Source organism: Leptonotus elevatus, chromosome 8 (assembly GCF_054856555.1).
Source record: "Leptonotus elevatus isolate MCC_2025b chromosome 8, RoL_Lele_1.0, whole genome shotgun sequence".
Classification (NCBI taxonomy): Eukaryota; Metazoa; Chordata; class Actinopteri; order Syngnathiformes; family Syngnathidae; genus Leptonotus; species Leptonotus elevatus.
In genome coordinates this window covers 7,451,260-7,478,630 of record NC_141246.1, presented here as the reverse complement: position 1 = coordinate 7,478,630, position 27,371 = coordinate 7,451,260, and the positions used below count along the sequence as shown (strand labels likewise).

At 39.6% G+C, this 27,371-nt stretch overlaps 2 protein-coding genes across 2 annotated transcripts in view; one reads left to right on the top strand and one right to left on the bottom strand.

Moving 5' to 3' along the window:
- Positions 1 to 605: 605 nt before the first annotated feature.
- Positions 606 to 26,459, top strand: LOC147169545 (zinc finger protein GLIS2-like). Its single transcript, XM_086082948.1, has 7 exons — positions 606 to 992; positions 16,393 to 16,581; positions 19,504 to 19,712; positions 19,856 to 20,041; positions 20,838 to 20,971; positions 22,072 to 22,190; positions 23,451 to 26,459. Exons 2-7 carry the CDS (start codon positions 16,404 to 16,406, stop codon positions 24,074 to 24,076), a joined length of 1,452 nt encoding a protein of 483 aa, XP_085939074.1. The 5' UTR covers positions 606 to 992; positions 16,393 to 16,403; the 3' UTR covers positions 24,077 to 26,459.
- LOC147169542 (uncharacterized) overlaps positions 2,561 to 27,371 on the bottom strand; it is a 70,039-nt gene continuing 45,228 nt past the window's right edge. The window contains exons 4-6 of the mRNA XM_086082041.1: positions 5,134 to 5,185; positions 4,726 to 5,039; positions 2,561 to 2,662 (exon numbers count right to left, since the gene is read on the bottom strand). Of these exons, the coding sequence (XP_085938167.1) occupies positions 2,561 to 2,662; positions 4,726 to 5,039; positions 5,134 to 5,185 (468 nt within the window). The remainder of the gene's footprint in view (positions 2,663 to 4,725; positions 5,040 to 5,133; positions 5,186 to 27,371) is intronic.

The window sequence follows — 27,371 nt, the reverse complement described above, 5'->3', positions numbered from 1 at the left end:
GTGTGGCTATTGTTTACCAATAGGACTCTATGTATGGTTGTTAAGTCAACTCTCCAGCGTAAACCCCCGTGATCTTGTGGCCTGTCGGGTGCAGATTTCCGGACAGCTCACGCAACGCACGCAGTGTGAATTGCAGTCCGTGCGGATTGCCCGTACGAAAAACGGACCGCGTCGGTTCCGGAGTCAGTGTGAATTGGGCGTTAGACACTACAGTAGCCAGGAAGCCGACTACCATAATAGCTAGTTAGAATTTTTACATTTTTGTCCACCACGGGGCTTGACCCAGCTGAAGTTCTTATAGATGCGGGGTTGATAGGGAATGGGGGGTGCGTGTGTTAAATAAACACGCATAGCAAAAAGAAAATAATGAAATGGTCCTCATTTAAGTTATTTTTCTAAAAACAGCCATTATTTCAAAACTAATTTAAACTTATGTGAACAACAGTAAACATTACTGTTTAAAATCTTTGCAGGACGGATGGTGGGGTTAACTGTGTTTGCCTTGGGCCCCCAAATGGCTACAACCGCCCCTGGACAGATGTTTTGACATGCCCCCCCCCTCCTTCTTGCCCACCCATTCGTCTCCACCCAGGCAGCCTCTTCTTCCCTCATCACCGCCTTCCTGGATCCTCAGTTGACCAGCGTCGCAAGTGAGCGTCGCTCCAGCGCCCGGCAAATCTTCCCCCCCCTCTCCCTCATCGCACATTTCGACTTTTTTTTTCCTCCACGACAAGGTTTTCTCCAGTGAAAACTACTTGCGCACCCAAAAAAAAGCTCGCACGGCTCAAGGATCTGTATTTTTTTTTCTCTCTCTCTCTCGACTCAAGCCAAGAAGCAGTCGATGATGTTGCGAGAAATGTGGCAACAGCGCGTTTGATTTTATTGTCATTTGTGCCTTCGCTCTGTATTGCTTGTTTTTTTGTTTTGTTTTTGGGAAGGCTGGGAATCATCTTGAGACGAGAGGAGGTTGCCTGCTAGAAGACATTTGAGAGGTAAATAGCTCACTCACACGTTACACTCAGCTGGTTCTTCTCCTCCCAAAAACACTCAACGTGTGTTTTGGAGCTCCCAAACCCCGCAGACGAGACTGACGACAAAATATCGTACTTAATTTCTGTAGTAGTAGCAGATATGATTTTTTTTTTGTAATTGCACGAAATAGTCACTAAATGCCACTTCATAACCCATGTGTATCTATGTTTTGTGGTTGCATTCATTCATTAGCATGTTAATGTAAAGCCAAAATTAGCTCTAGGCTGTTTTCTGTAGGATTTTTTGTTGTATTTGTATTTTTCTCTTTACCCAACCATAAAAAAGAAAAGAAAAAATAATATAATTTTGGACTTTTTACTAATTACTTATTAGAATTATTCAATAATAATACATGATCAAGATTAAAATCTAAATAGGCCTATAACATAACTTAATTTGACTAAATGACTTTTGAAAATTATTGGAAATTATAATTTTCTTTTCTCATTACAAACATATTTTCCCCAAAAATGTAAAAATTCAAATCTAAAAGTGAAATATAAAAATAAAATTTTCTTCTTTTTTATTTCACATCTTATTTTTAACATATTGACTTTTAAAAATGTTTAACTTTTCTTGGTTTAAATATATTTTCATAAAAGAATAACATTTTATTTTCAATTGCATGTTAACTTTGATATTGTAAATAGAGTTATATCAAATATTAAAATCTAAACATAAAATATTACAACATCTGCGCTACCCTATTGTCTTGTGGATTTTGCACCAACTCAATTATTTTGGACAATATTTAAAATTATTTGTATTCTAAATGATAGTTACTTTTGTTATTTTAAATAAATTCAGACTATATATATATAAATATATATATATATTTATATATATATATATATATATATATATATATATAAATATATAAATATATATATATATATATATATACATATATATATATATATATAAATATATATATATATATATATATATATATAAATATATATATATATATATATTTATATATATATCTACTCATCATAAAATCTAACATTACAAAACTAAAATAACAATTACAAAAAAAAAAATACATTATCAAAAAAATTACATTAAGAAAATATATTTGTCCAAATATGTTTCAAAATACAGACTTTTAAACTTCTCTATTGTGCTACTAGACTGGATTTTCGACAATAAAATGTCATGTTTTTGTAATGGAATTGTAAAGTTGACCATTTTAGAGCCATGATATTATGAGTGGCAATCAGCAAATAGGTGTAAAGCTGCGTGTATGTGGGGATCCACTGTATTGGATTTGATTGATGATGAATTTCAAATTGATGCGAATGAACCAAACTGCTCATCTTGAGATGTGGCACAACCCTTCCGGGTGTCATTGTTCTGATGACACCGGAATGGAAGTAGGAGTTTAGAACATTCAGCAAGCCATTCCTCCATCTTTCATCGCGCTATCCCGATGAAAACCCTTTCACAACTCCACCTACTCCCAACCTGAATTCCCCCAAGTTCTCCAGTCCCCAACCTTGACTCCCCGTCTCCCTTTAAAGACAACTCACTCGGATTTCAACACCCGCCAGGGCCCCAAGAGGCGGTGTTGTTTCTTCCTGACCGTCCTTGCCAGATTTTCCTTCTCCGTGATGGTGACGATGGCGATCTGGGGCGGTCGTTTTTTTAGCGTAATGTGAGGGTTTCTTTCTATGCTGTTGACGGCAGCAGGTTGCAGCCTCGTTGCATCATACTGTGGACTCGAAAAGGTCAGACGCGAGTCTTTTTCCTGTTCTTGGGTGCGTCTTGCATAAAAGCCCCTTTCCACCCACACTGTCTGCTGCTTGGGAAGGGGCGGCTATGAGCTGCTCATATACACAGTTAGGTCCAGAAGTAATTGGGCAATGGCAGCGTTGCTGTTATATACCAGCGCCATACCGAGGAGGCACATTGTGCATTTCCCCTCCCGTTCCCGGGAATCTTGTGCACATGCCTGTCACTCGTTACCATGAAAATACCCCATGGATCGATAATTATAAAATTTTGCACACCCTACGTTTTTAGCCTTGCTGAAATCAGCCCATTTGTCTTATGAAAGCGAGCCAGCACTCACTCCGCCCCACATACTATACAGCCAGGGTTGGGGAATCCAGGTCCAGAGAGAACAAACCCTGAAACTGTTTGACTTTAGCCGCAGGTGCGTCTACTCAACAGGTGCTTCTATCAGCTCGTTTACCTGCCAGTTAAGAAGAAGCATCTGTGGCTAAAGCCAATCTGTGGCAGGGTTTTTACTTTCTGGACCTGGATTCCCCAACCCTGTATACAGCAAATGGTGAATAAGGATTTTGTTACCATGGGTGAAGTTAGGGAGAGATCTGGTTTCTATTTTCCCTCAAAGAGGCAGCACTTCACTCATCGATTACTGTGTGGCTCTGCATATGGGGCACATGCAGCGGACGTAATATGAATCACCCTGTTGACAACTTCACCGAGCAATCGAGTATATGTACCGCTTACCAGAAGCTAATGCTGTTAGCTAATGCTAATCTGAGCGTCTAACAAAACTCAATGGAGCTATTGCCTTTTATCTCCCTGTGTTCAGACTCCAAATGAATGGCTAATTTAAATGGGAAGTCAACCATAAACATTTCTTGACAATATTATGTGACCTCACTAGTCTAAACATGACATTCTGATTAATATTCCATTTGTGGAACATGAGTTATGAAGCAAAATGCAGCTGTTTTTGTTCATTTCAGGGGGCGGCCATTTTGCACTTGCTATCGACTGAAGATCACAGTTGCTCAGGGCTCAGGCAACAACCAGTCACAGCACACCAGTTTTCTGAAGGTGAGCTGTGATTGGTTGTTAGCTGAGACCTGAGCAACTGTGATGTCATTTTCACTCGACAGCAAGTGGCAAAATGGCCGCGTTCTGATATCAATAAAAATAGCTGGATTTTGTTGCTTAACTCATATTCCACTAAACAATAAAACACCATATTTAGACTAGTATATATATATATATATATATATATATATATATATAACATTATTGTCAAGAAGTTTTTTATTGGGTTTACCATTGAAACTCGGTGTGGGGAGTGGGGGTATCAGCGTCATTCAGCTAAAAACAGATGGGTTAAAAATAAACAAATTGGGTCAAAAAGGTACTGACCAACACTATAAAAAAATCTTTCAGCCTTTGTTATTTTAAGTGCGTAATACGTTTTCACACATCACATAAATATATATTTTTTCCCAATTGTTAACGTATGTTCATATGTCCAAAGGGGAAAAACTCAGCCGAGTTTTTCAAACAAAAGGTAAAATTTGAATACATGAGTTTAAAAGTAGAAGCCATATTAGTGCGTCGCACATGGAGTAAATTAATACTTTTATAAGCACTTTAAGATCCCACAAGTAAATAAAAAAAGCTATTAAGGACACTTAATCTGAACAAAGGTGGTGATTTGGCAGAAGAACTCACCGGATCAGTCTGCTATCTGCCACGGATTGCCAGTGGCCAAAACTCGTACTGCTATGTTTTTTTGTTGTTGCTTCATTTAACGTTGGCAAATAACTTTTTAATAATTTGGGTCAAAAAGGGACCAACCCAACTATTTGGGTTGTTCGAACAAGTAACCCCAAAAAGGTGTGTCAGTCCCTTTTTTGACCCAATCTGGGTTATTTTGACCCAAACCAATGAAAACATAAATTTCCATTTAAATACAGGAGGAGGAGGGAGAGTGCAGTGACGTCCCCCTTTCCTCCTCCTAAACTCCCCTCGCTGTGTTGCTGGCTGTTGACTATCACTGGCCCGCTGTTTGTACATGATAAGTTCAGCGGGTTCAGAGGAGCCATAAAAGCAGCGCTTGCCCCGGCAGCAGGGGCAGGAGCGAGCTGGTCCTCCATGGGAGGGGAGGAGGGTGGGAGGCGATGGAGCGGCAGAGCAGGCCTCCCCTGGTTCTCCTCCACATGCAACGCTATTCCTCTCGCTTTTGCTTGGCTCCCTGCTTGGCTGCGGTATTGTTTCTGGGCGCAGCCCTGCACCAGACATTCATTTTTCTCCTCTTAGTATGCGACCACAAACCAACCGCTGGCTCCCTGCATCCATTCATCCCAGGAATGTCTTATTCACCTCGTCTCCCCGTCTCCTGACTGAAAGCTCGCATGCGCCTCGGTGCCAACATCTGCAAATAAGCAGACACATGTGCTCACATGCTTTTCGGCCGCGCATAGCTGTGCCATCACGCTTGCACAATACGGCAAACACACGCATGCACGTGCGCACACAAAGCGCGACCACCTGTGAGGGTCCACGCACACACAAACACATCCATAACCCTGCTTTTCTTCTCCCCTCTTTTCCATTATCCTCATGAGAGTGCAGAGCCGGGGTTCTTCTCTTCCAAACCAAACATAGAGAAAATTCCACAAACCCCACCCGACACAACCCCCCCCACACCCGCCTTCGACCTCCCCTCCATCACTCTCATTCTCTCCCCCTCCCGTCCACTCGCTGCCTGCCTGTTGCTTTCTTCCAGGGCTGTGTTTGAGGAAATAGGAAAAAATAATTTTGGTCTCCTCGAGGAGGATCTGACAAAGCGAGTAAGTGGAACGTGAGAAAGAAAAAAAAAAAAGGGTTTTGATGGTAAACAAGGATGAAGTGTCACGCCAGATGAATCAGAGCGGAACCAAAAGCCTTGTTGCTCATACTGTTTTTCATTCTGCTTTTTTATTTATGGCATCAGCGATGATATTGACGCTTTGGTTTGGTGTCTGCCTCCCAGCCTGATGTGTCTTCTATTACAACATCATCGTCACAGTGTTTTGGCACTGGAAAAAAAAAATATTTGTCCTGCTTCAGTTTTTAAGGTTTGGACTAGTTTTGTGAAAAAGAAGGGACAATACATAGTGTAGTTTGTGTAGTAGATCTGAATAATTGATTTAATTCAAATTGACATTTTCAAATCGCAAGGGCTTCAATTTTGTATTTTAAAAAATCAGCTTCATTTTGGTGGGTTGGCAGGCTTTTTGTATATATATATATATATATATATATATATATATATATACACACACATACACGCTTCAAAAGTGTATATATTGGTCCACGCTAAATATAGTTAAAACAACCCTTTTGAAAAATAACGCTTACCCGGACACCATTTAAACACAACGAAAGACAGTAGGAGGTATAATAGAGGATCACAGCAACAAAAAGTAGCTCTAAAATGCCCCAATTTACGATTCGTGTCTTAAGAATCAACAAAATTGCATCCAACAGTGTAAGTTCAGGACTCTGGAAATGGAACCGACAAATTTGTTTTAGGTAATCAATTACACATCCATATTATTTTCCATGTGATCAGTGATGTAGCCTAATCTGTACAGATTTTTATTAAATTGTCTTTGTTTTCCTGACGTTATCAATTTTCAGAAGTAAATTAGGGCCAAAAGTTTACTCGCAAAAGAATAGTGAGATATCTTGTCGTCTAATTCAATGTATTTATTGTGCTGCTCCTTTTGATGTGTCTGCCTTGGCCACCAGGAGGCAGTACTGTGTTTCCAATCATGCAAACACAAATGAAGAAGAATATACTTTTTCTTCTACAGTAGTACTACTCTGTAAGTTGCTGTGAACGTTGTCATTTTTTTCATAGAGGATAAAGGATATATGCCTGTGCGGATTATCTGAGTATGACTACATTTGTATTGTATTAAGATATCAATTGTTTCTAAAATCATGACTATCGATGCTAATTGTTAGCATGTCAGTGATGTTTTGTCTTGTTCATTAGCATAAACGAAACTGACCTTTTTTAAGCTAAAGTCATGCGATTAGTTGAAATAAGCAAAGTGTAATTCTCAAAAGCAAAAAACAAACAAACTAATGATCGCTCATATCTTGAAAAACTCATAAGCTGTGTCACTCGTACCTCAGTCAATGGAATTGTCAACTATACCTGGTGAAAACATTTTCCCCCTTCATTGTTTGCTTTAAGTGTCTGCTTCCTCTTTTCTCAACTCTCCTTCTGTACTCTGTTATTACAGACTGAAATTAGTCCGCCGTTTCCCTCGTTATGCGGAACCCACCTTGACCTTCAACCACTTAGCATTTCCATCACGGGAATATAAAAAGTGGTTTGGGCTTTGAGACCTGATTGAAGCCATTAAGGCCGCTTTTACACTGAACAATTCCAGTTTTTTACTCTCAAGTGGCACAGTTGGGATATGCGTCATGGCAGCATAATGGGGGGAAAAAATGTATCTTCCAAATGTGTATTAAAATCTGATATGTATCAATTAGCATATAGCCCTTGCCTGCCTAAACAACACCTATCAACATTACGTGTAAATCTAAACTTAAATGAAAACACAGATAACACATTTGTTGTGTGTCCATCATTGCATAAGTAAAATCTTCTTTCTTTCTGTGTTTGTATTGTTTCAAAGAGTGTTGGAAGACCTTAACGCACAAGTGCCATGAATGCTATAGAAAAACATGCGTAGGGATTATTTAAATATGTACAGTGATTTCACTTACTGCAGAGATGATCTGGAACGTAAACCCCACATTAATGTCGGGTTGTTTAGTATACACAGGCCAGTACATACATTAGGAGTGAAGCAAAAATAAACTTTTCACTGGAGGATGGGTTAAATAAAATCCGTAATAAAATGCCAAACCGCAACGTCACTGTATGCTTTGCTTCCGTGTTGTCACTACCCGGTGTAAACATTTGCACCAAGCATTAAATCAGAATTGGCAACTCAAGATCTGCAGTGTACGTAAGAAATGATCAATTCCCTGTTAACTGCTGTCTGTTCATATTAAAAAACGTGTGATTTGTTGACCCTTCTCGTCTTGTTAGGCGTTTATTTAATGGCGGCATTTTTGCTTGTTTCCCCCTTTGATTCCCCGCAGGATAATAAGACCTAGAGCCGACACTACAGCTGGGATTGGTTATTATTTACTGGCACATGCTCTCAGAGTGGAAACAAATTGGGTGAATCTGCTCGGCTCTCAGGAATGTGAGGCGCTGCAGTGTCTTTTTAAAAAAAAAATTTTTTTTTAGTCCAGATGACAAAAGAGCGAAACAGAAACAGCGGAAAGCAAGCAGGATCGTTTTCTGCTGCTCTCGACCTCGTCTGCCTCCCCCCATATGACCGGCTTTTTTTCTCTCTCTACCTTTGCCGCTTCTTTATCCTCCTCTCCATCTTTAGTCTTTGCCTCGCTTCTCCAAAGGCAGCGGGGGATGAAAGGATAGAGGGAAGTCGGGGAGAGAGGGGCGGCTGTTCGGAGGGGGGGGATCTGTTGCTCTGCTGCTGATGAGGAATTACAGGGAGGGAAAGCAGAGAGGAGAGAACGCTCTCTGTGTGTTGACCTTGTCCCGCTGCCAAGTGGCGGGATGGTGGCGGCGCGCGAGGGATGGCGGGCGGGGGTTAAAAGCATGAGAAGCGGGGAGAGAATAGAGGACCCTGGCAAGTGGAAGGATGGAAAACAAGTGTTAATTTGAAAATCTAATGTGGTTAAATTGGTGTGACAAACAAGACTCAAACAAAGGAGGGACATCATTTTCAGTTGAACTCTTTCACTTGTGTCCACCAAGCAAAAGTATCGCTTGGTATCATTTTGGTAAGGATGGGCATTTGAGTACATTTCGTCGATTGACAACAGGGAATAGAACAATTCATTCCTCGATTTTTATTTTTATTTTTATTTTTTTTTGCATACTATATCATCACTTGCTGTATATTGGACTTTTTGGCAGATTCAGTGCTTCACAGATTAAAAAATAATAATAATTGCAATTATATGGCGGTATATTCGCTTTATCATAAGATTTTGCGGTGATTCTTTTTCCACACAGACTGTGACTGCGGACTCATGTAGAATAAGCGCAAGTCAGAAGGAAAGAGTGCATCAATGACAGAGAATGTCCACATTTTTTTGCAACATTTCACACTGACTAAAATAAGCCAAAATGAAATGATTAACTTATTGCAAAGTACAACAACCACCATGTCTACGGTAAACTAAACATTGGCTAACTTATTATAGCCTACCACCAGCTAATTGAACGAATTGTAATCTCGAACAGGCGGTTCGGATCGAGGGAGGATGGACACAAACAAATTCGTGGTCACTTCTGGGACGGGATACGAATGGTTGAGGTTCGGAAGAGGCTGGTTGTAGTATGTTTGACGTTACAAAACATGGAGCCAACACTAAAACAATCACTGGCCTATTAGCTCAGTCAGACAGACGCTCGTCTTCCGACCAAGCGACCCGGGTTTGAGTCCCAGTAACTCACCTTATGGTTCAAGTTGACCATTTTTTTTTGCTATTTACATGGCCGACAGGGGTCGCTAAACTACAATACGTAACACTTGGTCGTAATATGGCACATTTTAAAACAACCTATGCGGTCGTATTCATTGGAGGACTGTCTTGCTCCATGCCATACGCAAAGAATAGGTTCGTCAATGGCATACTGCGCCTTGCTAAGTGCAGTGCGAAAAGGGCTTTAGTCTTCATTCCACAGAAAAGTCGAGAGTGATCGACAGCGCGAGATGCAATATAGCCAACGACAAGTCATGTATAAATTTATGAATCGCAGAAGTAACTGCAATATGATACAATTAGGATAAACATAACAATAATAATAATAATTTTAAAAAAAACCGTAAGGGTTTTCCTGCAAAAGGCAGTACAATAGATGCTGACGAATCCGAAGACCGTGACCCTGTTTCAGGTGACGTCTCAATCCATTTAAAATGTTGCCAAACACTTTATAAATCCATGACACACTTTTGCATTTAAGATAGTTATGATGCGTACTAGTTATTCATTCCACCACTACTACTTAAATAAACAGTCCATAATCCCGTGGTAGTGTGGCTGCAGGACTGCATCTAAGGCCAACATGAATGAAGGTCCTGACCCATAATTACAGATGGGTTTTAATGGTTTTTCCCCAGATACTTTGAGAGATTAAATTGCATTCTATTCGTTTAAAAAAAAAAACTAATTTAAGGAATGTATGACTTCTTTCTTCCTCGTTGAGCTGTTCCACAAAACCACCATTTCTTTACAATGCTTTGCTTTTTCTACCTCTGGAGTTGACTAATCGAGGAAATGTGTTTTGCCTCAACACGGTTCATGCAGAGTAGCGCAATGACGGGGTCAAAGTGTCACAGTATTCAGAGGGAATGCAGAAGAATGCAGGTAGATTTAAGTATGGGGAGGAAACCAGCTCACCTGTGACCTAATGAAGAAAAGTGGATGGATGAATGGATTTCGTCAAAGTATGAGCCTTTAGAAATCCGTCTGAAAATGGCTGTTTTCAAACCAAAACAGGTTTATTTCCAGGCATGGATATCATTTTGTGTCTATAACTAGTATCGTGGGCTGAATTTTTCGAACTTGTTAATATGTTAGATTTATTTGCCCAATCCGATTTCAGTTTCTATGTGCTGCCATGTCCATCTAATCTGCCCAGGGCCTTTAGAATCAGTAGTGCAGGACGACGTAACTTAGACTATATAGTGGAACATCCATTTCACGGACCCGGAAACCCACAGACTCCAGATTCAATGGACAGAAAATAGTGTCCAGTCCACTCCAAACGGCCCTTTATACAGTTGCTGTCAAAGTCTGTTAGTTCCAGAATTGGCCCCAGACAGGCAATCAACAGACATAAATTGTCACAGATATACAGAAGACTAGAGCAGGCTCACAGACGTGCCTTCGTGGCAGCCATGTTGGTAGGGGCATCTGTCCAATCAAATGGAGTGGAAAGCATGGATATTAGCTTAGCATCGCCATTGACACGCAGGCCAAAATTAATTGACGTAAAGTATCTACATATTTAAGCTTTCTAAAAATGCATTTACATCAATTTTGTACTGTATTGGCGGTTTTTATGCCACAAAAATACAGAACAATAAAAATAAATATTAGTGAAACTATAAGCACTCTCAAAAGAACATCATCACCTTTCTCTTTTTGGGGATGGCTCCGCCCACTCCTCCTTCAATGAACCCCCCCCCCCCCCCCCACCCAAAGCGATGAAGGCCCCGACCGGTGCCGATTACAGACTGCTTCGGCAGAGTTGCATCATTCTGCGCCTTTAAGACGCAACATGCAGTATGACCCATTGGGAATTTTGAAAGGCGGAGTGGGAGGCACCCCATCTTTGCCCCCCCCCCACCCCCCACTATATCTTTGTACTTTTCTTACTGACTTTCTTATCCTTATTGTCTATCAAGGATGTGGTGCATTACTGCCCACAGTCGGCCCCTGTTAACTACAAACATTAGTGGGGGGAAAACACCCTGGGATCTTACCCTTTATGTTTTTGTAAACAAATTAAAATCAGTCTTCCTTGGCCCATGTTTAGAACATTTAAGAACAATATTTAGTAAAATAAGAAAAGTATTACTTCAAATAAGCAAAATTATCTGCCAACAAAACAAGAAAATTTTATTTGACAAGGTTTTGAAAAATATGAAAATAATACTAAGCCCCACAGTGGTCTTGAAAAATACAATTTTTAGACTAAAAACAAGTAATAAAACAAATAAAATCTGTGAATTACACTGTGCTGCCATGCGATGATGTCACATTATTGACACAGCTATTGTCATCCTGCAGTGGAAACACCCACACAAACACACTCGCACACACATTGGCCTTTACCATTCCAAATTGTACCATCCGCATCTGTTTTGTTGGTGTGGTCAGGGGAAACCCAGAATTCTCTCCCTTGGAAGCTTTCATCCACACGAGTCCGTGAAATCCTTTTCTCTCTGACTAACTACACCGTCTTCTTGTTTTTGTCCATTCAAATGCAGACACACGCACACACGCACACAAACACACACATCCCGAGCTGCTGTCAGGGACAAAAAGGCACAAAAGCCCGTCATATGGTGGCAATATATCAAAATTAAGTTTCAAGATTTTTTTCATCTGTGAACCCCAATCCACCCCCATCGACAAAATAGGTTATCTGTATTGACAACAGAACCTACATTTTAAAAACTCCCGTTCGTAAATTAGGCTAATGGGAATTTTACCTATATAGGACCTGTGACAAAAGGACTTACAATATGGCTAAATCAAGGCGGTGACCCCAACCAAAATCAAGAGCCGACATCCTTCCCTCATTTGAGTGATGGAGCGTCTTATTTGACTCCTCCCTTCCGTTACGGCTGCTGTGCCTCCCAAAAAAATAAAAAAATAAAAGTCAAAGGAAGTTGAGAATCCAAAATAAGGGAGAAGAAAATGTTGCGGGGACAGAGAAAATGAGAACAGGCGAGGTATGCTCTGCTGGAGGACTGGGAGAGGAAAACCACAGGAAGAAGCGAGATGGAGGGAAGTGGAGAGAGAGAGAGAGTGAGAGAGAGAGAGAGAGGAAGAGAGAAAGTAAATAGAAGGCAAGGAAGAGGCCACATCAGGGCGCCATAGAAGATTTCCTGTATGTATATATGTATGTTGCACAAACACGCACACACAGCACATGCCAGAGGGGCTAAGGTAGCATCTGTACTAAAGGAGAACTACAGCTGACTGAATTTACTCATTTACTCATTTACTCAAGTAAACGTAAAAAAAAAAAGGTACAGACTCTTCGATGTACAGTCAATTATATACCATAATTAACTTGAAAAGAATTTAAAAAACATACACAAAATAGTTTCCCTCTCTTAATAACTCAGGCTTTTATGCTAATAAAACATTTTAGCTAGCTTTTTCTAACATTGTGCTAACGGCTAACTAAATTAGCTAATAATAACAACTAAGGAAAAAATGCAGCAAGGTTTTGAGATATGAGTTGAATTCATTCAGTGACCGCACTTATTACTCACAGAAATTGCATCTCAAATCATCTTTCCCCTTTGAAATGAATTGAAATGCCATTAATGCGTTCCATCCTCCCCCCAAAATTGGGGAAAAAAGCACTATATAAAGTTGTATTTTGTAAAAATGACATTATTAAACAGAATTAAAAATAATTAATTAATACAGTCAGCCGTACATATGGAGCTGTTTACTGTCACATTTAGCATAAAGAGAATCTTGTGTATCCCAAACATCATAACTGCCGTACGAAAAAGTCAGCTTAGCTTAATGCTACCAAACAATGCAAAATGCTATTGACATGCTAAAAGTTCAAATTGACAGTTACCCTAAGATTGTAGAAGCAATAAATATTTAACACAAATGGCGGAGGAACACATTTTGACAGAAAATGACAATCCTCACAGCCTTATATACTTTATAATAAAATATGAATACTATTACAACATCTTATGGAATCACTTACAGAAGTAGCAGAAGTAGAAGTGTATTCTGTTGTGTACGTGACGATGACAACTGCTTCCTACACATGGACGACCAAAACTGACCAAATGAAATAATGATCATAATAATAATAGGAAATAAAATTGAAAATAAAAATGGATCTAAAAAATATTCTAAGATTTAATTTAAGACTATATAAAAGGAAATAAAAACAACAAAAAATATATACGTACATATATAAACAAAAATAAAAATACAAAAATTACAAACGGCATTCAAAAAATAAAAATAAAAATAAAAATAGAAATAAATGTGGAAATAGATACACAAATAAATATATAAATAATAACAACACTCTGCTCTCATATTCAGCCCTCTCTGGCCGCATCTTGTATCTCAAATATGAGTTTTATGAAACCACCTTGCCCCGAAGACAAACAACCAATCAGAGAGAGAAGGCGTGGCCGCCAAGGCGCATGGATAGCTGACACAACCCCGTAGCCTCGCACTGACCTGTTAGCTTGGGCTTTGCTGAATCCCAAAAAAAATCCATCCAATAGTGAAGTGAGCCGACGTTCAAATCTTGCTCGCCCTTTTACTCCCCTTGCAAATACAGTAACAAAGTATTTCTACTTTGTTACTTCCCACCACGAGCTGTGAGGTCATCCAGTCGTTGCATGCGTGTATGTATAGTATGTTATGTGTGGACTCATGGGCGTGCCTCGGGGTAATTGTACGCATGTGCAGTGTGTGTGTGTTAACTAACCCCGAATGAAAAGTCCCTGGTCGCTGACATGTGTTTAGAATCTCCACCATACAGTATGTGTATGTGCGTGAGAGGGTGTTTTTCTAGGCTGGAGAAGGATCCATAAGAGGGTCTGGGCATGCTGCCACAAACATAAGGTCATTGAGGGAAAAGTGGTGGAGGAGCTGCAGGAGGTTGGATGGTGGTGGTGTTACGGTAGGGGGGGGGGGGGGGGGGTGGGGGGCTCACGAGGGGTTACGAGTCTGCTGCTGCCATTTCAGGCCTTCAATGTGCGTGCCTGCGTACATATGGTCCCGCATGTGCGTGCTTCCACAATAACTCCAAATAGCAGCGTGTGTGTGTGCGTGCGTGCGTGCGTGTGTGTGTGTGTGTGAGACGAGACAGAAGTCAGTGAGTTTGCAGTGGAATGTGAAACCAGTGTGGCCATGTGGACGGCCGGCAGACTGACTTCACTGCGGTTTTGCCTTTTGCCTCGCATACCGTCGAGGGATCCCGCCTGTGATCGCGGGAAGGATTGTTTGTAGTGATACCAAATTCAGAGGGGAAGGAGAGTCCAAACGGGAAAATGTTGGAGATTGATTAATAGCTAGATAGGCAGATAGATGGATCGATTGCAGGGGCGGGATAACGGGTCACCCTGCTAAAGAAAATAACGGAGATAGAAATCTGTTCCTAAGTTGTAATATTTCCAGAAAACAAAATTCAATAATAAATATGTATTTTTTTTAGTTGGGGGGGGGGGGGGGGCGGAGTAATTATGTTATTACAAAAATGTTGAAATATTAGAAGACAACATCCATCCATCCTATAATGCTTATCCATCCATCCATCCAGAGCTGTTGATAGGTCAAATGCTGGCCACATGACATATGGACGCCATCTTGTTACCCTGCTGAAACCGAGTTGGCCAAACTCTGTCTATCAACGGCTCTGCATCCATCCATCTTGGAAAAACTGAATAAATAAATAAAATAATAAATGAATGAATAAATAAATAAATATTATGCTAGATAAAGATGGATAGATTGAAGGATACAGATAAAGAAAATAATGAAACTAGAAAATCTGTTCCAAAGTTGTAATACTTGTAGTCCCAGGAAACAAGATTCATGAATACAATTTTATTTTTTCTTATTGGGGGGGAAGTTATGTGACTACAAAACTGTTGAAATATTAGAAGAAAGCATCCATCCATCCATCTACCCATCCTGTAAAAAAAGAATAATAATAAATAAATAAATAAATATGTGTTTCTTCAGTATCGTGTTCATTTCTAATGCCTGGTAAAGCTAAAGGTACATTTGTTTGCGCAAATAATTTATATTGATGACAACAACAAAAAGTGTCATTATTATTATTATCATCATTATTAATTTTATATTCTATATAAAACAGAATAGCAAAGAAAATGCTTGGAAAAATAAAAATGTCATTATTCATTCTTACTATTATTATCTTTGTATTTTGGATCTAGGGTCACAAAAAAAAGTGATGAGAAGTGACAAAAACACTGCTATGGTCCTCTTTTTTAAAAAAAATTTTTATCATTAGTTGTGACTCGAACATTGAACTTTCTGGTCCTCCTTCCTTCAAAACACAAGCATACACCAGAGTGGTAAACACTTCGTTTTTGGACCAAAAGGTGTAAATAAAGCTCGTGCTGTCCCAACTATCCGTGCAGCTGTTACGCATTTCCTCACACGTTCCGTTCCGTTCAGCTCCTGCAGATTAGCCTCCGCCCCCCCCTGGAGTGTCCCGTGAAGCACATAACTGGCTTTTGAGTCATTCGGCCCCAACAAGAATTCCTGCGCTTGAGTCACGGAGCTGCTTTTTCGCTCTTGCTCTTCCAGAGTATCACATGACCTCGGGTGGAAAACTACCATTTAGAGCCTTAGTCAGTCCCTGGAGCACAGGAACGGTTCGAGCAAACTCACGCTGTGACGGTTCGCAATGCTTCCAAAACGCCTGACGAGGTGTAACGAAATTTGAATCGGAAAATCGGTTTGGATTTAAAAGATGTGAGGGACGCTAATGAATCGGTCTCATGTCGCTTGAACCGACCACAAACCGATCACAAAGTTATAAATTAGTATAAAATGGTTTGATGTTGTTGAGAATATGTTGTTTCTTATTTTTCAAGACTTATATGTCACTTTTTTTTTTTTTTATAGTTTGGCTGGTCCTGTGACTTATATTCAGGTGTCCAGAGAAGATAATACAGATGCCATTCAAACGTTCCTCCGCATTGACGCATTATGACTGGAATGAGAAAATGATGACTCGGCATTCGTTTCTAATGTGCTGCTCTTCTTTCCCAGCTGGGTTGCAGATGCTGAACACCATGTTGTCCTCGGACGAGCCGCTGGACCTGAAGCTTCCCTCGGGGCGAACGCATTGTCCCCTCCGACTGGGAAAGAGGAGCTCATCGTCCATCTGCGCGCCGCTCGGCAGCCACTCGCGACCGCGTCTGATTTACACCACCTTCCCGTCACCGCCTTCCTCCCCGGGTAAGCCTCAACCAGAAACATCATGTGCATCCTAAGCAGAATTATATTTATTTATTTTTTGCCAATAATATCGATTTTTAATCAATCATACTATAAACGTATATGTACAGTCGTCGGGTTTATTATTTTTGGTTTCAAAGATATACATAATTATATACATATATACTAGGCGTGTGCATCTCTTCAATAAAATAAAATTTGATATGTATTTCGTAGGGGTGTTAGAAAAAATCGATTCGGCAATATATCGCGATATTACAGCGCGCAATTCTCGAATCGATTCGATATGGGGCGAATCGATTTTTAAAGATACATTTTTTATGAGAATATTCAACAAAACGTCTTACTTAGGGTTAGGATTCACACGTTAAGCATGGAAGAATGTTATATTAATGGAACATGAAGCCTTAATATTTTATTTCAGTGCTGTTCAGACGTGAAACAGACTGCAGCCTGTTTGCTAAATACAGTGGCTCAGTTATAAGCCTGAATTTTCAGATAAATAAATACATTTTCATACAAATCTTACAGTGTACATGTACAAGTTTACTGATGAGTATTTTCTCAATTTGAGTAAAAAAATAAAATAAATCGCAATAATCAATTTATAGATTCGTATCGGGATTAATCGGCATGGAATCGAATCGTGACCTATGAATCGTGATACGACTCGAATCGCCAGGTACGAGGCAATTCGCACCCCTAGTATCTCGATACATACTCGATTGATATAGGATTCAGAGATGTTTTATTTTAAAGTGGAACAATTCGATTCGGTTCAGTTTGATCGGATTGTAATTCGGCCCGGTATGGTACGACGGGTATGATGCAATGAGCTTCTTTGTCATTTTACAATATGAATGGACTTCAGTAGGTCAGTAGGCTATATAGATGCATAAAGTGCAATAATTAGGTCTTTAGTAAAGCTTCAGTAAAAAAAAAAAAACGTATCTAATACTGTGTACAGAGCTCACATATTCACATATGAATGCCAGGTCCTAAACAGGTGCTTATTTCACTCGTACCTTGGGCCACTTCTGGCCAGGCGTCATTGTTCTCGCGTGATGCCACACTGCGCACATTATCTACATTACCTTCCTAATGCAATCACCTCATAAGTGGATTCTCTGTTCTTTGCCAGTAACCTAATCTGATCAACTGGCCCAGTTGGTCGCTCAGTGTGTTGTGTTGTCAAATAGAATTTGCATTGCATTGTCCCCCCCCCCGGCACCATAGGTTTGTAATTGTGAGTATGTATCATAAGACTGACTGACATAAAGAAACCTCAGCAGAAATCACTAATGTGACAGCCCACGCTTTGTCTTGCTAAATATGTACCCCACTGGCAACAATAGAGAAATAAACTGGAGTGAGCGACCATTTAAAAGTGCTTACTCGTGAGTATTTGGCCCACACACACAAAATAGAATAAAATAAATGATGTCATTACAAAATGAAGTAAAATTAAGAGTACAAAGAAGAGCAATACATATGGTGGATTTAAATGACACAACAAGTAACAGTTGGGTAGCTAGCGGACAATTCTTAAAAATAAAAAAAGGAGACCATATGATGGCTTCAATTTAATTATTGCCACTTCCTGTTGAAGTTTACCATGTGAGTAATGACCCACTTCCTATTAGAACCTCATCATACAGTAGGTTGTTATCATACAGTGTAATTATGACTTTATTTATTCTCGTAATTTCAAGACGTTCTTGTAAAATTTCTGCTTTTGTCAATACAAATTGTGACTTTTTCTTAAATTGATTGAGTTCTTATCTTTTAATAATCATACTTTTTGAACTCATAATATTGCTATTTCTACATTTTCGTAGTATTATGACATTATTAATAAAAATAAAGTCCTAATAATAACTTATTATTTGGACTTTATTTTTTTTAAATAAAATCAAGACTTCAATATTGTAATATTATGACTTTTTATGCTCTTACAATTTCGGATTTATTCTCAAATGTCTATGATTTTATGATTATCACTTTAAACAGTCTTTCATACTGGAAAGGTACTTTGTCTATGCCAGAAAATGTTATTTAATCTTGTACCAACATGAACTCATTCAGTGCCATTGACGGCTATAGACGTCAAAAATTCATTTGAACTATTTCTATTCGTTTTTAATTTTTTCCCACTTTTGTTAACAAGAGTATGAAAACCTAGCAAAAAAATATTGTATATTTTGAACAGATATAAAATGTGTGAATAATCATGACTTAACTATTGAAGTCATGCGATTAATTACAATTAAAAATTGTAATAGCCTGACGCGATAAAAAAGAAAAGAAAAGATTTTTAAAAATTAGGGGCATCAGGCGATTACAATTTTTAATTGTAATTTATTGCATGAAAAAATATTAATCGTGAGTTAACTAGTGAATAGTTAACTCACGATTAATATTTTTTTTTATATCTGTTCTAAATGTACAATAATTTCATACTCTTGTTAACAAAAGTTTAAAAAAAAAGTTAAACTAATAGAAATAGTTAACATGAATTTGTTACGCCTATAGCCGTCAATGGCAGTGAATGAGTTAATGATCCCTAACCCAGTGGTTCTTAACCTGGGTTCGATCGTTTAACCATCATTGGCTGCAGGTGATCACGCTACATTGCTTGGCCTATCTGCGCTGCAGGGAAATTATTGCGCTCAGTAGTCGACTGTTGTGATGGTACGTCGTGTGATTTCTTTATTATTGTATTCATTCTAACTATGTTGAGCAAAAAAAGAAAGTGGTCGGACGACAATTCACATGTCCAAGGCAACGTATGGGGTTCAATTCTGGCCAACTAAAACAAATTTAGCAAAAGTATGAATGCGCATACAAAACTGGTGGGATTCAGTACCTCCGCCAAGGTCATCACCCTCGTTCTTACCTACTGTATCCCCCCCTCCATTCTAGACTCCCAGTCCCCATGTCACGAGCGACCTGGATCCTGCTTCACTCCCCCAGCCATGGACCTCAGCCTGTCGCCTTCCTCCAGACACGCCTCCTCCCTGTCCCCCTCTCCCTCATCCCCCTCCCCCTCCCCCTCGTCCCCTCCCTCGCCTCTGGAGTCACCCCACAGCAGCAGGAGCAGCGGCAGCCCCCGGCCGCACCCCTTCTCACGGGTGAGTCAAAATCACCATAAGATGCCTTTGCCACCTTCCCATTTCACCAGAAAGCCTAAGCAATCAAAAAGGCAATAAAATAAAATAAAATGTCTACTTCAATAAATGGGAATTGACGACGTTGTTTTGTATTTACATTGCAGGAGGCAACACTTCATCGAAAAGTGGAGGGCGACGCGTCACCTCAGCGCTATCCGTTTTATTTGCCCATCGCGAGCCCACCGATGGGGTACAACTTCCCGTCTTCTCTTTTCAATGGTCAGAAAAGGGACAAACAAGTCTCACCCGAGCTCTCATTGGACGCTCAGCTCGCATGCCGCTGGATGAAGGTAATTTCTCTTTCGTAACCATGTACATAAATACTGGACCTCCCTTCTGAGCGAAAAAAAAAAGAGAGAAAAGTTCAGAATTGCCTGTAAACCCAAATATCCTCTTAACTATGACTGCCTGGGCACAGGCGAACTCGGGCGTCATCTAGTGGAGGGGGTGTCAAATTGCAGGGCAAAAAAAAAAAAGATGCATTTTTTTTTCTCCAAAAACATTTACAATGAAAAGGTCCAAGCTCTCAGGTGCTGCATTAAGTAAGCGGCGAAAGGAGAAGGAGGAAAAACGGGCCCCGGGTAGAGGCATGTATGCCATTTAATCATCATTGTTTGTAAAAAATAAACATGAAAATAGCGTTAGCTTCTTAGCTTGCTTGTAACTTGTTTACTCCACCATTACGTCCATGCTACTCTGTGTAAAATGAGGCAAAGCTTGCTGTCTTTAAAATAAAGCAGTCAGTCCAGTCCAGATACCTGCAAATAGATTTGCATAAATCATTGTTTTTACATAACTACGTTAATTTATAAGAGATAAGAATTGCGTGCTGGTTTAATGTGAACAAATATATAGTAAAGCCATACTTTTTTATTTTACTTTTTAGTTGTAGGTGTCTGTGAAATTTGGTATTTGTTGTGTGGTATGCTATTAAATATTATATATAGGCCTATTTTATTTTTATTTATTTTTTATTGCCGCGGGTTGACAATCTGCCGCCAAGGGCACCAAATCACAAGTCACTCGAGTGAATGTGTGAAAATTTGAAATCTGTTGAAACTGACTTGATTTGTGTTTGTCCTGTAGTGCCACCTGCTGTTTGAGTCGCTGCAAGACTTGGTGGACCACATCAACGACGCCCACGTCAAACCCGAAAAGGATCACGGTTACTGCTGCAAGTGGCAGGGCTGCGCGCGCAACGGACGCGGCTTCAACGCCAGGTGTGTGCGTGTGTGTGCGCGCGCGCGTGCGTGGTATAACTATGGGGTATATGCCACGAAGGACTTCCGACTTCCTGATTTTCACACATTAGCTTTGTTTCCGTTTCCTGTTTGCGAGGTGTGGGACGTGTCCCTCAGGTTGTGCGTTCCCATCAATGGGTTTATTATTTAAAAGAAAAAAAGGGAAAAAAAGAAAAAAAAAGAAGACAAAAAATAAACAACGCTGATGTGTGAAACCCGGAAATCGCAAGTCCGTGGCATAAGATGCCTTAAGATAGGTCACATTAGGTCACATGTTAAAGTGCAAAATATTTCCTTTCTTTATTGATTCCAAGAGTTAATCAACATCACAGCACATAATGAATATGATTTCATTCTTCGTTTTCTTTAAAATAGCAGTATTTATATTTAATATTTCTAAGTAATTATTAGTACTATCAATATACGTTTATATATTTTTAGTTATTTATTTAATATTCATGATAGTCTTGACATCGGTATTTTGAATACTGTAAAGTCCAGTGAATAACACGAATGAAACAAAAACAAAAAATTGCTTACTAAAATGACTAAAGCAGCGTGAAGTGCAAGTACAAGATTTTGGAAGGCATGATTTAAAAAAAACAAAAAACTTTAAAATACCTTAATCATATGCATGGGAAAAGAGCATAGTTTTAAACTTGGATTTAAATGTGATTTACACATCATTGGTATGTTTTGAATCTTTATCCATTCATATTCACTCTGATAATAAAGAATATCAGCAAATCAGGGTATTATATACGTGTATACGTACATAATACACACACACACAAAAAAAAGTTTTTTAAGGGTGATTTTTTTTGGGGGGGGGGTATTATACAGAGGTGCTTCTTATTCACAGGATTACACACTAATTCTTTAATATTCCCTTTTTTACTTAGCAAATAACAAAGTGTTATGCATATAAATTAGATGATATCATATTAACTTGTTTGAAATACTGGAGCTGGGGAGAGTCTGAATATATATATATATATATATATATATATATATATATATATATATATATATATGTGTGTGCGTGTGTTTCATTTGCTTTATTAATTTTTTTGTGCCAGGTACAAAATGCTGATCCACATCCGCACACACACCAACGAGAAGCCGCATCATTGTCCCACCTGCAGCAAGAGCTTCTCCCGCCTGGAGAACCTCAAGATCCACACCCGCTCACACACAGGTGAGCTCCGCAGGACTCAAAAAGCTCAAAGATTAAGCCTAAACATGCGGCGGGTCACATTGAACCATGAACGTTTTTGGTGCCACAAAAGAAACAAAGATGACAAGCAGGATTAAATGTTCATTGAAATAGCTTGAAAGGGATACTTCTATTGTGCCGATGTGTGTTTTAATGTGTAAGATCTCACGCTGCACACGTTTTTATTTGCCGTAGGTGAAGAGGGCAGGACGAAAAGCAGGCTTAGGGTAATCATTTACAACACTGCAAATAATAAGCCTTGCGTCGCCATGGTAACCCTCTCACAGGTTTCAGTGGAGTTCCTCTCTCTTTCACTCAGCGTATTTGCCACAAATCATTTTTGTCGTCGGCAGCATCAAACAATTGTCGTCAATAAGGCAATGGATGGGGAATATTTTGCTTCTCCGAATCTGTCGCTGCCTTCATTAATGCTCCGTGGTTACATGTTCCACCATGTTGCTATGGTCGCCGTTTATGTCCTTTTATGTCGGGTTGTCATTCATTGTTGTGACTTTTGGCTTTTCGAATAAAAATAATTTGTGCTGTTAAGCGATGCATTTTTTTAAAAAACTAATTCATCCATAATTGATTGCGATTAATCAAATGTTTCAACATTTGCTTCTACTTTTTTCTTCAAAGCTTGCAGCAGATATTTACTTCAGTAAAAACATTTGAATTAATGTAAAAATCACCAAATAGAAGGTCTATTTAAAATCAAAGGCTGTTCTAACAGCTTCATTTCAACCTTGAATAGAATACTTCTGTTAAAAACAACAACTGTTAAAACGATATATATATATATATATATATATATATATATATATATATATATATATATATATATATATATATATATATATATATATATATATATATATATATATATATGTAGTCCGTGTTTGTACATCTTCGCACCAGTGGCTAAGTTTGGCGGCAGGTTATAAGCCGTAACAGGAAGTAAGTAAAAGCGAGTTAACTGAGTTTCTTTTTTTTTAATGCTTTAAATAATTGTGATTAATCTCCAGAGTTAACGCTTCAATTTTGACAGCCCTAAAAATAATATTTAAAAAATATATTTAAAAAAATAAAACCTACCGACAATCGGGAACTCCAATATATATATATTTTTAATTGCAGTCTTTTTGATTAAAAAACTGCATTTTACTACATTGCGATGTCGACTTGAATTTGATGACTTGTTTATCCCTAATCTGAACATTTTTCGTATTCTCCACCCTCCAGGAGAGAAACCCTACATCTGCCCGTACGAGGGCTGCAGCAAGCGCTACTCCAACTCCAGCGACCGCTTCAAGCACACCCGCACGCACTACGTGGACAAGCCCTACTGCTGCAAGATGGCCGGCTGCCTGAAGCGCTACACCGACCCCAGCTCGCTACGCAAGCACATCAAAGCCCACGGTCACTTTGTGAGCCAGGAGCAGGGCGCCGCCCCAAAACCGGGCCCTCTCGGCAACCAGGGGACTGCCGACCTCATCGCCGCAGGGGGGGCCCGGCTCATCCACCCGGGGGCGGCCGCGGCCCTCCTGGGGGGTTTGGGCACGACGCTGCCCCTGTCGGCGCTGTGCCACCCCCGTGCGTCGCTCTTCTCCGTGGGAGGACGAGGAGCCCTGGGCCCGCTCGGACTGGCGGACTCGCCGCTTTTTCACTTTGGACTTTCGGCGGCGTCCATGTTGGGGTTGAGCGCTTTGGGAAGGCTGCGCCGCGCCGAAGGCGACGAGGGAGGTACGGAGTCCCAGGGGGAGGTCTTAAACCTGTCAGCGGGGGTGGCGCCCAGAGGGAGGGATCCCCTGTCATGGGTGGTTGTCCCTCCAAGGGCACTCCTGCTCAAACCAGCCGTTGTCAGCTAGGATGAGCTCTCTCTTAGGGGCCGATAATGGGGAGGGGAGGTTGTGGTGGGTCACTTTTCGTCGTTTGCTCACAAAAATGATTATTCCAAGAAGTTAAATATTGGACCTATCAAATGACCCAATACGATACAGTACACAGTCAACTCCGACGATATGTGGAAGATGAGGACTGAGCTCTGAAGTGAATAGAGAAAATTCAAGTAATCGACGCCCAGCCAAAAAAGGTTGTAATTACCTATCGCTGCCACAAGATGGTGGCAAAGCACTTTTGTCTGCGGCCTGACTAAATAAATCTCCTCCTCTTAGTTCATTAAGATGCCACCAGATCACAAAAACAGCAAATAGGTGAACAAAAAACATCAGCAAATGGCAAACCGCAAATGTGTGTGGTTTCATTTTAAGCAGGCAACAAAAAGTGTTAGGCCCGATGTGACACAACTGCATTCGCACAAGTGTAGTGCTGTTCACTTGTCATTGCTTAAGATATACAGTGCTTAACAAATGGATTAAATCTCCTGTCATAAAAAAAATAATAATTAGAAGAGAGCATCATGAAGTGCTTTGATGTGTACTCTTTTGTGCTTGACTACCAATCGGTCTGACCTTTGGTTCAATAACTAATCATGTGATTTTCTGGTTTGAAGAAAAAAAAAGGTGCGTTTTCAGGCATTTATAGACCCTCCAGTGAAGCATAATGAATGATAAACACAACTATTTCAGGAGGAAATGATGTTTATCAATGATGTCATTATTCAGCTTGAAGAGCATCTACATACTGGTGTATTAACTCATTCACTGCCATTGACGACTATAAACGTCCAAAATTAATTTAAACAATTTCTAAGTCATGCGATTAATTACAATTAACAATTGTAATCACCTGACGAGATTATTATTAAAAATTAGGGGCGTCAGGCGATACATTTTTTTAAATCGTAATTATTTGCATGACTTCAATAATTAATTCACGATTAACCACAAATTTTATATCTGTTCTAAATGTGCAATAATTGTTTTTTCTAGGTTTTCATACTCTTGTTAACAAAAGTAGAACAAAAAAAAGTTAAACTAATAGAAAACTTAAAATGATTTTTTGACGTTTATAATCGTCAATGGCAGTGAATGAGTTAATGAATGCTGATCAAATCATTTGCTAAGCACTGTAAATCTACACACAGTATGTGAACAGCCTCTACGAGGGACGTAAACAATCGTTCGAGAAATCAGTCTTATCATGATTCTTATTTTGCACTTTTATCACAATTAACCCTCTGTAAAACAGAAATATAAACGGAGGACGAGCGCTTTTGAAGCCTTCATCCTGACGCCTTGCAGTGGACAATCAACGACTTTTTGGCGTTCGACAAACCTCGCTGACGCTTCCGCTCGGCCGTATTTTAGCTTTAAACAAAAACGGGAGCAAAGAGCGGGATTGCAGCACGAGGTGCAACGAGGAAACATACAGCATAATTTAACGTATGACTAACGACTAGCCCGTTGTAGATTGTTGGGCTCTACTAAGGGTGTATCTATATTCAGGGAAAATATAGGCAAGCATAAAATGCTTTCAACATTTCAATACAGTGACAACATTTGTGGACAAAAGTATTGGGATGTGTCTTTAACTTCATTGAAATTCTTTAAAGCATTTAATAAAAAAAATTTGCTCACTTAACTCATTTTCATTTACTGCCAAGATTTTACCCAAGTAAATATCTGTTACAAGCTTTGAACAACAAAAAAGTAGGCGCAGAAGTAGAAAAATGTGATTAATCGCGATTAATTACGGAAAAAATTGTGCGATAAATCTTTTTGTTTTTTAATTAATCGCTTGCCAGAGCATCTTTTCCCAATACTTTTGTCGACAGATTATGTGTGTTTAAGAACGAGGTTCACGCACCAATCCGCAGGACTCGGTTCTAATCATCGACAGACAAAGATCTCCACAAGATCTGCTTCGGTCTCCTCTGCAAAAAGAGCGAGGGGTGAGTTCCGTCAAGTCGACAAACAGGTTGCGCCCGTGCGACTGCCACATAAAAACACGTTTCTACTATTTTACATAGAAGTTACAGAAGAGGAAGGCAATTTTACTTAAAAAACTATTTTTTTCCAAGTCTGACAATGGCCACATGTGGCCTGTTTGTGTTGTGTTATATCTTAGTGATTGTCCCAAATGTGCCTTGTGTTTCTGACCAAAATGTATCACACCGTATTTGAAAACATATACGCAGAAATGAAGTGTATACATGTACTTTTTTTATTCCTTCTTTTGTGGGAGCTTAACTGTAACAACTGACAACAGATGTGACTTGTGCATCAGGGCCATTGTGACATTTTCCAAATGACGATGACGGAATGTCAATAAAGACAAATATGAATGGTCTCTTTCTTGTTGTTTTCAATAGTTAACTCTTTAAACGCCAAAAACGTTTAATGACGTATGCTGAAATCCTAATGAATGCCGCCAATAACGTCAATTGACGTCAACTACGTTTTTTTTCTCAATGAGCAGTGCAACGTCTTGTGCAGCACTGCCTTGTCATTGGGGTTGTAAAATCCCAAAACAGCCACTAACTATGGCCAGCAGATGGCAGCATTCTATCTCTTTTCAATGGGCTCCCGGTGTATGGAATTACAATGAAACATGACGAATCTGATGAAATAGAACGTTTTCAAGGATGACATGAATGATCCAAGCCTTTGTCACATTAAATCTAATTCACAAAAAATGTGTCTTTTCACAAAAAGCTTGTTTTCCTGTTTAAATTTTCTCTTAATGTCATTCAAATGACCTATTTTCAAATGGCAATTACTAAAGAACGGAATCAAGTAGAAACATATCTTTTTTTCTAATGAAAGAATGGAACGCGACTTTTTCATATGGTACCCACCATGTATATGTAGTCAAAACACACAATATTCAGTTTGCCTTGAAAGATGAGTTAAAATACTCTAAATCGGCTGGCACTGTCGTGTTTGTTTTTTTGGATAACGTTTGGCAGTCAAAGAGTTAAGCCACTGTTCGGCGAACATCGTTATCAGGCTTCTCCACAGCTTGAGCTGATAATTTGAATCACCTGTGTTGGAGAAGGGGAGACATCTAAAAAAAAAAAAGTGCAGCTCTCGAGGACCAGGGTTGCCTACCCCTGGTCGGAATGGAAGCCCTTGGCATCTGCATCTGCCTGGCGTTGTGAAGCTCAACCACACGCTTTCTAAGGTCTTGACTGTACTCTTTGGATTTTCCTATTTTAGCTCAACACTTGGAAATGGATAGACACTACAGAAAACATTTTTT